Source organism: Barbus barbus (genome assembly GCF_936440315.1).
Source record: "Barbus barbus genome assembly, chromosome: 21".
In the NCBI taxonomy this organism is placed as follows: Eukaryota; Metazoa; Chordata; class Actinopteri; order Cypriniformes; family Cyprinidae; genus Barbus; species Barbus barbus.
The window spans coordinates 17,930,632-17,940,588 of NC_136749.1; the positions used below are offsets into that span (position 1 = coordinate 17,930,632).

The following is a 9,957-nucleotide window of genomic DNA, read 5'->3' on the forward strand; positions in this document are numbered from 1 at the left end:
AAAACAGAGCCATAGCTGGAGTCATTTCATTCTGTAAAGTTATTTTGTTCAAATGGTTTTTAACAAATCTTTTGATGGTCCTACTTTCACATCCTGTCGTGAGGGATATGTGAAGTGAATGTTTTTGAACTCTATGTTTCCTTTTACAACATCAAGTTTGTAGCCTTCCTCAGAGAAACTGTTGATTTTGGGTTCCTGTTGGTGAAAAAAGGATTATGAGAGAAATGTATTATTTTAAATACAAATTCCATTAAGGGAAAGAGGTAAGTTCATAATCAAATCTCATTCAGACTAATACAGGTCCTTTTCAAAAAATTAGCATATTGTGATAAAGTTCATTATTTTCTGTAATGTACTGATAAACATTAGACTTTCATATATTTTAGATTCATTACAACACAACTGAAGTAGTTCAAGCCTTTTATTGTTTTAATATTGATGATTTTGGCATACAGCTCATGAAAACCCAAAATTCCTATCTCAAAAAAATAGCATATTTCATCCGACCAATAAAAGAAAAGTGTTTTTAATACAAAAAAAGTCAACCTTCAAATAATTATGTTCAGTTAGGCAGATATTGGTCAGGAATCCTTTTGCAGAAATGACTGCTTCAATGCGGCGTGGCTAAATGATCCGGGCTGCGTTTCCCAAAATCAGCGTAAGCCTAAATTGATCGTACTCGTAGCTCCATTGGTTTCAATAGGTCTACAATGTACCTAAGCTTATGATGTTTTTGGGAGACGCAGTCCTGTACTGTACATGACAGCTGAAAGGATGTAAAAATAACCAGAGCATTTCTGGAGCTACAATTCAACAAAGTCAGGAAACAATGCAATATACTTCAAAAGTTTTTTTTCAGATTTTAAATTGCAATAATATTTCATAATATTACAATTTTTACTGCATGTCAAATACATGCAGCCTTGGTGAGCATTAAGAGACCACTTTCAAAAAAAAAAAATCTTACTGGCCCCAGACCTTTGAATGGTAGCATATGTATAAAAGTGGTAAAGTATCAGGCCTCAGATTTCAATGTGGCTCAACGGTAGATTCAGTTTTCCATGCAGAGCATAACCAAAGACATATTAAATCATTATAAATTTCCATGACTTTTCTAGTCCTGGAAATCATAATTTTCTTAATATTTAGGTTTTTTTAACAGACCATGGGGACATGATTACACTCATGCAATCTTTTTAATTAGTTATATTCTTGGCTTGCAGCCGTTTAAAAGACATGCTGCTCTATGTTTCACGGAAACCTGGTTGAATGGCGACATACCGGACAGCGCGATCCATCTGCCTAATTACCAGCTGATAAGAGCAGATCGGGACACAGAATCAACGGGGAAATCGCGCGGCGGCGGGACATGCTTTTACATCAATGAGAGGTGGTGTACAGATGTAACTGTGTTAAAGAAGATGTGCTGTTCAGATCTAGAAACGCTCTTCATTAACTGCAAGCCGTTCTACTCGCCGCGGGAGTTCTGCTCGTTCATTCTCGTGAGTGTTTACATTCCACCGCAAGCGCACGTGAGCACAGCTCTACAGAAACTCGCTGATCTGATCACAGAGAGTGAACAACAACACCCGGACTCTGTTTTAATCATTCTCGGGGACTTTAATAAAGCAAATCTCTCCCGTGAACTGCCAAAATACAGACAGCATGTTACATGTCCCACCAGAGACCGTAATATATTGGACCACTGTTACACAACAATAAAGGACGCATATCACTCGGTTCCACGAGCAGCTTTAGGACTCTCTGATCACTGTTTGGTTCATCTTATACCATCCTACAGGCAGAAACTTAAGTCTGCGAAGCCTGTATTAAGATCTGTTAAAAGATGGACTAACGAAACAGAGCGGGATTTACAAGCCTGTTTCGACTTGACTGATTGGACTGTTTTTGAAGCTGCGGCAAATGACCTGGACGAGCTCACAGAGACTGTAACATCTTATATCAGTTTCTGTGAGGACATGTGCATTCCTACCAGGACTCATCTATTCTACAACAATGACAAACCATGGTTCACTGCCAAACTCAGACAGCTCCGTCAGGCCAAAGAAGATGCTCACAGAAAGGGGGATAAAGTCTTGTACAAACTGTGTGGCCAAATACACACTGGAAAAGGAGATCAGAGCGCCAAAGAGGAATTATTCTGACAAGCTCAGGAGCAAATTCTCTTCCAGCGATCCGGCTTCAGTGTGGCTAGGATTAAAGGACATCACCAGCTACAAAACACCACCCCCCAGCACTCTGGAGAATCAACACCTGGCAGACGACTTAAACGAGTTCTTTTGTCGTTTTGAACGATCACCCCACACCCGCCCAGAACACCCCTCCACACAACCATTCACACCTCCAGCAACCCCTCTCTCCCCCACACCTACAATTCAAATCAGCGAAGACGATGTGTGCCAGGTCTTCAGGAAGAACAAAAGAAGGAAAGCACCTGGTCCAGATGGTGTGTCACCAGCCTGCCTAAAAATCTGTGCTGAGCAGCTGGCCCCCATCTTCACACAGATCTTCAATAGATCACTGGAGCTGTGTGAAGTCCCCTCATGCTTCAAACGCTCCACCATCATCCCCGTCCCAAAGAAACACAAAATTACTGGACTTAATGACTACAGACCTGTGGCACTAACGTCTGTAGCCATGAAATCATTCGAAAGACTGGTTCTGGCTCATCTGAAGGACATCACTGGACCCTTACTGGACCCCCTGCAGTTTGCCTACAGAGCAAACAGGTCTGTGGATGATGCAGTCAACATGGGACTGCACTTCATCCTGCAGCATCTGGACAGACCAGGGACTTATGTGAGGATCCTGTTTGTGGACTTCAGCTCTGCTTTTCACACCATTATCCCGGAAACCCTTCAAAATAAACTAACTCAGCTCTCCGTCCCCACCTCCGTCTGCCAGAGGATCAACAGCTTGCTGACAGACAGACAGCAGTTAGTAAAGCTTGGCAAATTCACATCCAGCACTCGAACCATCAGCACTGGAGCTCCTCAGGGCTGCGTACTCTCCCCACTGCTCTTCTCCCTCTACACCAACGACTGCACATCTAAAGACCCCTCTGTCAAGCTCCTGAAGTTCGCAGACGACACCACACTGATCGGCCTCATCCAGGACGGTGACGAGTCTGCTTACAGACAGGAGGTTAAGGAGCTGGCTGTCTGGTGCAGTCTCAACAACCTGGAGCTTAACACGCTCAAAACGGTGGAGATGATCGTGGACTTCAGGAGAAACCCCCCTGCTCTCCCCCCACTCACCATCATGAACAGCACCGTGACTGCAGTGGAGTCATTCAGATTCCTGGGCACCACCATCTCTCAGGACCTGAAGTGGGATATTCACATTGACTCCATTGTCAGGAAGGCCCAGCAGAGGTTGTACTTTCTTCGCCAGCTGAGGAAGTTCAACCTGCCACAGGACTTACTGAAACAGTTCTACTCTGCCATCATTGAATCCATCCTCTGCACCTCAATAACTGTCTGGTTCAGCTCAGCTACCAAATCTGACCTCAGAAGACTACGGAGGGTAGTCCGGACTGCTGAGCGAATCATTGGTACAACCCTCCCCACTCTCCAAGAACTGTACTTATCCAGAGTGAGCAAAAAGGCTGGTAAAATCACTCTGGACCTCTCACATCCAGCACACAACCTCTTTGAACTTTTACCATCTGGTCGACGCTACAGAGCTCTGAGCACCAGAACGACCAGACACAGGAACAGTTTCTTCCCTCAGTCAATACATCTAATGAACACTCAATAAATAAACGTAGAACACACAACTAATACATTATCCATTCACCACACTCACTTATTTTATTTTCTCATTTCTAATTTGCACATACTTGACCTGTACATACATAGTCACCTATATTATATATTATATATTGTGTATTTTTATTTATTTTTTTGCTGCTTTGTACATTGGTCATTGGCTATTTCCTGTTATTTTGTTTCATTACCTGTGTCCTGTCCTGTTACTGTCCTTCTGTTGCACTGTGGAGCTTCTGTCACTACAACAAATTCCTTGTATGTGTAAACATACTTGGCCAATAAAGCTCATTCTGATTCTGATTCTGATTCATATATTGTGTTGTGACAATTATCCATCTGAATCTGAATAAAAGGTACGATACCACAAAAATCACAGTGAGTGCTATTTTTTAGAAAGGGGAAGTGTTTCGTTAGTTTAGATTAGATGAATGGCCAGAATCAGATTTCAGGGTTAATACATTTTTAACCTTTTAATGCAAGGAATAATATACTATCCTGTCTAGCATCCTAGGTAGCAATTACATTATGGATCTTCTTCTGCATTGGGGACAGTTGTTTTTCCTTCCAACAATTATGTAACATAATATCCTGAAAGCATTAATGATTAGCTAACAACAAGTTCACTCACATGATCAATGATGTGGAAAACTTTGTGGGCAGCCCCTCTTGCACTAGCGAAGGACTGGATGTTAGGAGACGTTTGACCTATGCCGAAAGCTCCAATTAGGACTGAGAAGAAAACCTAAAATAGAGGAACAGAAAATGCACTCGTGAGGCAATCTCATGCTTATTTAACAGTCTGGTTTAAGTTCCCATGAAGAAAAAGATGACTACTTGCTAATTATGATGTAATAATTTTGGGGGGAGTTCAAATCTTACAATATTTGAAGCATGACCAATGTGACTCTGGGTTTTAATAAGAAGACCACAGAGTTTTGTAATAACGCTGCTGTGACTCACAGTTAAAAGTATGCCGGCATCATACTCTTTAGCCAGGATAAGAGTGCTGCCGTACCAAAAGGCCAGTGCATAGGACATATAGATCATGAAGAATGTGAAGCCCATAGCAATGTTCACAGTGATGGCCTTCCTTATGCCAACGTTCTTGGCATCCTCTAAGTTTTTGTAATACCTTTGAAGAACAGAAAAAAGTCATTTATTATCCTTGATGCAAAATATATTATGAACAAATTGATTCCACACCAAGTTTTTCCTATTCACATTATGGCACAACAAATAGACTGAAAGTTTCAAGACCAGCCGATAATGTTCTAAAACCGAGTTGTCTCCTTCATAGTTGTCTAGTCTTTATGTTTCTAAGATGGTTTGGCAAGTGAACTGGTTTTGGTTTAGGTCATAGAAAGGTCAGGTGGTTTATCACTCTGTGTCGTGTACCACAAAACATGTATGTCATCATCAGACTTCCGCAGAGAAACAGTGCTGATGACTTTCAAACACACCGCATTATCTCTTTCTTCTGTCCACCAAAGGCAAAGACAGTTCTGATGGATGACAGCACTTCCTCAGCCACTGCTCCAGCCTTGGCGTAGGCCGTCTGTTCCCGCGATGTGAAAGATGTCATCACCTAATGAGGTAGGGACACAAGGTTGCTTTTTCACTGCATTGAAATAACTCTGGACTGTTTTTAGTCCAATAACTTGTTTTAAAAGAAATCTGTGCTCACCAAGACTGCATTTATTTTATAAAAAATACAGAAACAACTATTTTAATTTTACAAAGATGGCAAAGCTGAATTTTCAGCAGCCTTTACTCCAGTGTCACATGATCCTACAGTAATCACTGTAATAAGTATTATCAATGTTGAAAACAGTCCTGCTGCTTAATATTTTTGTGGAAACTGTGATACATTTTTCAGGATTTCTTTGATGAATAGAAAGTTCAAAAGAACAGCATTTATTTAAATTTTTTTTTTTTAAATATTTAATTAATTTTTATTTATTTTTTTATCTTACTGACACCAAATTTACAGCGATAATATCTCTCTATTTGTCCTTGTTGACCATTTATGTTATTTGAATCTCTTTTACAGCTAGGTAGAAATGTATACAGTAATAAAAACACAATAATAAACTAAAATTTAGGGTTGAGAGGCACTATGTGAGTCAGGAGCTTACTGTAGATATAAAAACGCTAAAACTCTTTCTCTTCATATTCCTTTTTATCCCACCTTTGCGATGATCGCAGCTGAGATCCCGAGTAAAGGACTAACAGCGAGGATGACGAGGGTCAGCTTCCAGCCTTTGACAAAACCAATGATGATGCCAGTTATAAAGGTGGTCAGATTCTGAAGCAGCATGCCAAGTTTATCCCCAATGCCTTCATTTATTTTGTAGACATCACTGCAGAGAAAAAAAAAGAGTGTGATGTAGGTGTATGTCACTGTGTGCATAATATGTAGATAAATGACTCTGCTTGCACATCATACTCTGTGAGGCGTGTGTTGAGCTGTCCTGTCTCATTGACATCAAACCAGCCGATCTCCTGTTTCATGATTGAGTGAAAGAACTTCTTTCTAAGTTTTTTCACCTGACGTCCTGCGGCAAGAGTCCAAAAGGCCACCTGCATATATGCCGCAATCAAAACTACAAATCCCATGATACTGTAGTATATAGCATGCCTGAGAACGAGAAACAAGTGTATCATGAACTAAGAAAGATTTTTTTAATTTACATTAAAACGTGAAAGAAAATTGCAATGTTCCAATGCAAAGCACAGTGGTCTTACCTTGTCATCTGCTCTCCTAAAGTCTCATTACTGGACTGTGGGAAGGTGAAGTCTAGAGATTAAAAGACCATACGTTATTGTTAGTTTTGAGAAAACCTCACAGATTTCCCTGTGAAACAATAGTAGATCGATGAGGGACACAAATTATACACTCACCGGGTGGAGGGGTGACGTTCTTTAAATTCTCTGCTATTGTATCATCCACAAAGCTGTTTGTCATATCTCCAAATACAATAACCATGAGAGGAAGCACTGCCCCATTGGCTATAGACATGACTGTGGCAAGCAGCATCAGAAAAATGTCGACACCATCTGCATAGCGAAACTGACACACGGACACAGTTCTTTGAGAATAAGTCAGCCTTAAAGCATTTTTGATATCTATTTTTATTGATATTTTTATTGAATCTTAAAAATAAAATAAACAGCAGCGTGATCAAGCTCAGAATTGCAATACCATGATGTGAGCATTTAAGGATACATAGTAAACCGGCAATCAATGCCAAGATTGTTCAAGGGATTTAGTCTTAAAGCATTTTAGCGAAAAGAATCCATGAAATTTCAATCAACAAAATTATTTCTTTACCACATCCATTTTTAATTTAGGTTTATTTTAATCCAATTTCATTTAGGCTTATTTAGTTTCATTTTAAATTTAGGCTTATTTAGTTTCATTTTAAATTTAGCTGTGGTTACAGCATTGCTGAAGTATTTTAAAATATATATTTAAAATAAAAAGTACTTTTTATTTAAAATTATTTACTACATACACCTTTACGGCTGTGAAGTTATTATTAATTTCACAAATCACAAATGATAACAGTACTACAAATACTACTAATATATTTAATATTTCACTCACTATTTCAAATGTTCCCACCATCTCCAGCTTTTCCTTCTCCTCTTTCTTGCCATTTTTCTCACTGCTGGAAAGAAATTTCACAATAAAGTTTGAAAAAGTAAACAATTGATAAATAAGGAAACAAATAAATCATCTAAAATAATAATAAAGTAAATGTAAATATTTTTAATCACCCTGTAACCATATAAAGTTTTTTTACAGTTACATAGTTATCCTTGTTGACTATAAACTATCTAAATATTTTGTGACATAAATATATTATCCCAGGACATGAACCATAAACCATGAATACAGATCAAACAAATGTATTTGTAAGAAAACATCAATAAAACATCAATGTCACCTGGCTTGCTTTATAACAGTAAAGTCATTTACCTTGCATCTCCATTCTCCTCTTTTTTGCCATTTGAGGAATTCAATTTGTCCTTCTTGCCCATGTTTGCTGTTTAGTCTGATTGTAAGTGTTAATCTGGAGTTAATGGTCTGGACGGGGCAGGTGGTTTAGTGCTGTGTTAAATAAGAATACAATATAACACAACATACAATCACAGACACCAAAAACTGTGTGACATTCTGAGTTTACAGAATAAATACTGATCTAACCTGCTATCATACACAGAGGAGTCCCTCATACACAGTATCTACCACGTTAACACGTCGCTTAAATCATAACCTCAAGGTACAGAGTACTAAAATTATCAAATTGGTCGGTTCCACATTGAAATATGAGCGTTTTTAAACGTTCAAAGTCGTAGAGAGTTGACTATTATTTAAATCCTGTCGCTTTAAATAACGTTACTGCCTCAATCAATAACGTTTACCGACCCTTAAAGACGTGGTGTCAGAATTTCCATAATTAAAATCATAAATTAATTTGGAATCTTCTTCAGATAACGTTAGTGCGCGTTATTTACAGCGAAAGCTTTTCAATGGTGTCATTTCGTTGAATATGTTCTATGACAGTGGCGACACCACATGTAGAATATAGTTTAAAATCACTTAAGTGACTATTATTTTGTCCAAAAATGACGGCTAAATGTGTGTATATGAGGAGTTTACTGTAAGATACATACTGCCCAGGTGCTGTCGTCCCTCCCTGCTGTCCCACACTGACCGGTGCTCTGCCGGGAGCGCAGAGGATCTTCTGCCGCCAGAGCGAGATCATACAGCCTTGCCTTTAATACTTCTGCTGCTGCTTACATCATTTACAACGTCCATGTCTCCCATAATCTGCTTTTGGCCACTTTAATGATTGAAAGGTGTTTAAAATGAATATCTGAGATTATGTTGACCAAATTTGGCCATGGCACATGCCACGAATACAGTGCACTAGGTCTCCAGTATTTTTTTTTCTTCTTAAAAATTAAAGCACATTTGTTGTTGTGAGATATATTTGTTTTATACACTATTATGAATAGTTAACCTAGCTAGTTTTAAATACTGTTTATTGTAAAATAATGTGGCACTGTAACAGGGTTTTAGAGGCAAAATTTAAAAATGTTTATATTTTGGTAATTACAGTGCCACATTATTTTACACATCACACATGTAATTAAAAAATAATAATTTAGTAATTTATTCATTCAATTAATTTCACCTTCACTAAACATCTGCTGAGCAAGTTGTTTTATTGTATTCGTTTTTTTATTAAAAATGTCTTTTAAATGTCTTATTTTAAGAATAGTGGATACAGTTATAAGCATGACTTTCTAGAATGGTCTTGGGTTCATGGTTGTCACTGAAAACAGGAAACTAACAACCTGTTTTGAGCGTCAGAGAAACCTGACGGAAAAAGTCTGTGTAGCAATTTCAAATTCCCCTCTTAGTCAGAGACGAGAAACTGGGTCTGGTTAGCTCAGAATGTAACATCCTATACCTAATAGACTGTTAACAAAAGTTTTTTTGTTCAGTGTAAGACAAAAGCACAGAATGCATTCTGTTAGAACTTTTCTGATCACTTATACAGGGTTTCTGCAGTTTTTTTAAGGGAAATTGAAGACTTCTTTAAAGAACCTTTTAAGACTAGGAATAAATTAAAGCAAACTCAATTTGTCAATATGTTCTCTAAATGTCTAGGAAGCACACGAGTTGTACTAGCAACACTTAAGTTTAAAAATAAAGTTGCCAAAAGATCTATATTTATGGAAATAACTGTAGTCTTGTTTTCTGAGAAGCTGATCAAAAAAAAAAAAAAAAAAAAACTCGTACCCCAGTGACAGATATTTGTTCTTGTTTCAAACATAACATCTCTTGCTTTTGTTAAATTTCTCAAAAAACAATATTTCATATCTTCATCATCTCAAGTAATTGATATTTTAAATGGAAAAGACAAAAATGCTGAGAAAAAAAATATTAGGTACAACATTTTAAGTCCTGACTCGAAGAATTTAAGACGTTTAAATGTTACAAGATGTTTGTCTTTTTAAGGAAGTTATAGTTTATGCGAGTTGTAGGTGTGAATACAGTATTAAATGCTCTGTTTACATAACATGCAATAAAAGTCAATAGTGACAAAGGTGACATTACACAGCAGTATATCTCATTATGAAGCTTGTCCGT

At 38.0% G+C, this 9,957-nt stretch overlaps 1 protein-coding gene across 2 annotated transcripts in view; it reads right to left on the reverse strand.

Moving 5' to 3' along the window:
- Positions 1–8,550, reverse strand: part of LOC306887272 (ATP-dependent translocase ABCB1-like) — a 21,339-nt gene extending 12,789 nt beyond the window's left edge. For both annotated transcript variants that reach the window (XR_013785670.1, XM_079444897.1), the window contains exons 1-11: positions 8,472–8,550; positions 7,774–7,905; positions 7,399–7,462; positions 6,693–6,861; positions 6,537–6,588; positions 6,238–6,429; positions 5,980–6,151; positions 5,252–5,376; positions 4,752–4,923; positions 4,420–4,533; positions 85–195 (exon numbers count right to left, since the gene is read on the reverse strand). Coding sequence is in view for 1 of the 2 variants with exons in the window: in XM_079444897.1 (XP_079301023.1) it covers positions 85–195; positions 4,420–4,533; positions 4,752–4,923; positions 5,252–5,376; positions 5,980–6,151; positions 6,238–6,429; positions 6,537–6,588; positions 6,693–6,861; positions 7,399–7,462; positions 7,774–7,835 (1,233 nt within the window). In the remaining variant the exon portion in view is untranslated. The remainder of the gene's footprint in view (positions 1–84; positions 196–4,419; positions 4,534–4,751; positions 4,924–5,251; positions 5,377–5,979; positions 6,152–6,237; positions 6,430–6,536; positions 6,589–6,692; positions 6,862–7,398; positions 7,463–7,773; positions 7,906–8,471) is intronic.
- Between the last annotated feature and the right edge of the window lie 1,407 nt (positions 8,551–9,957).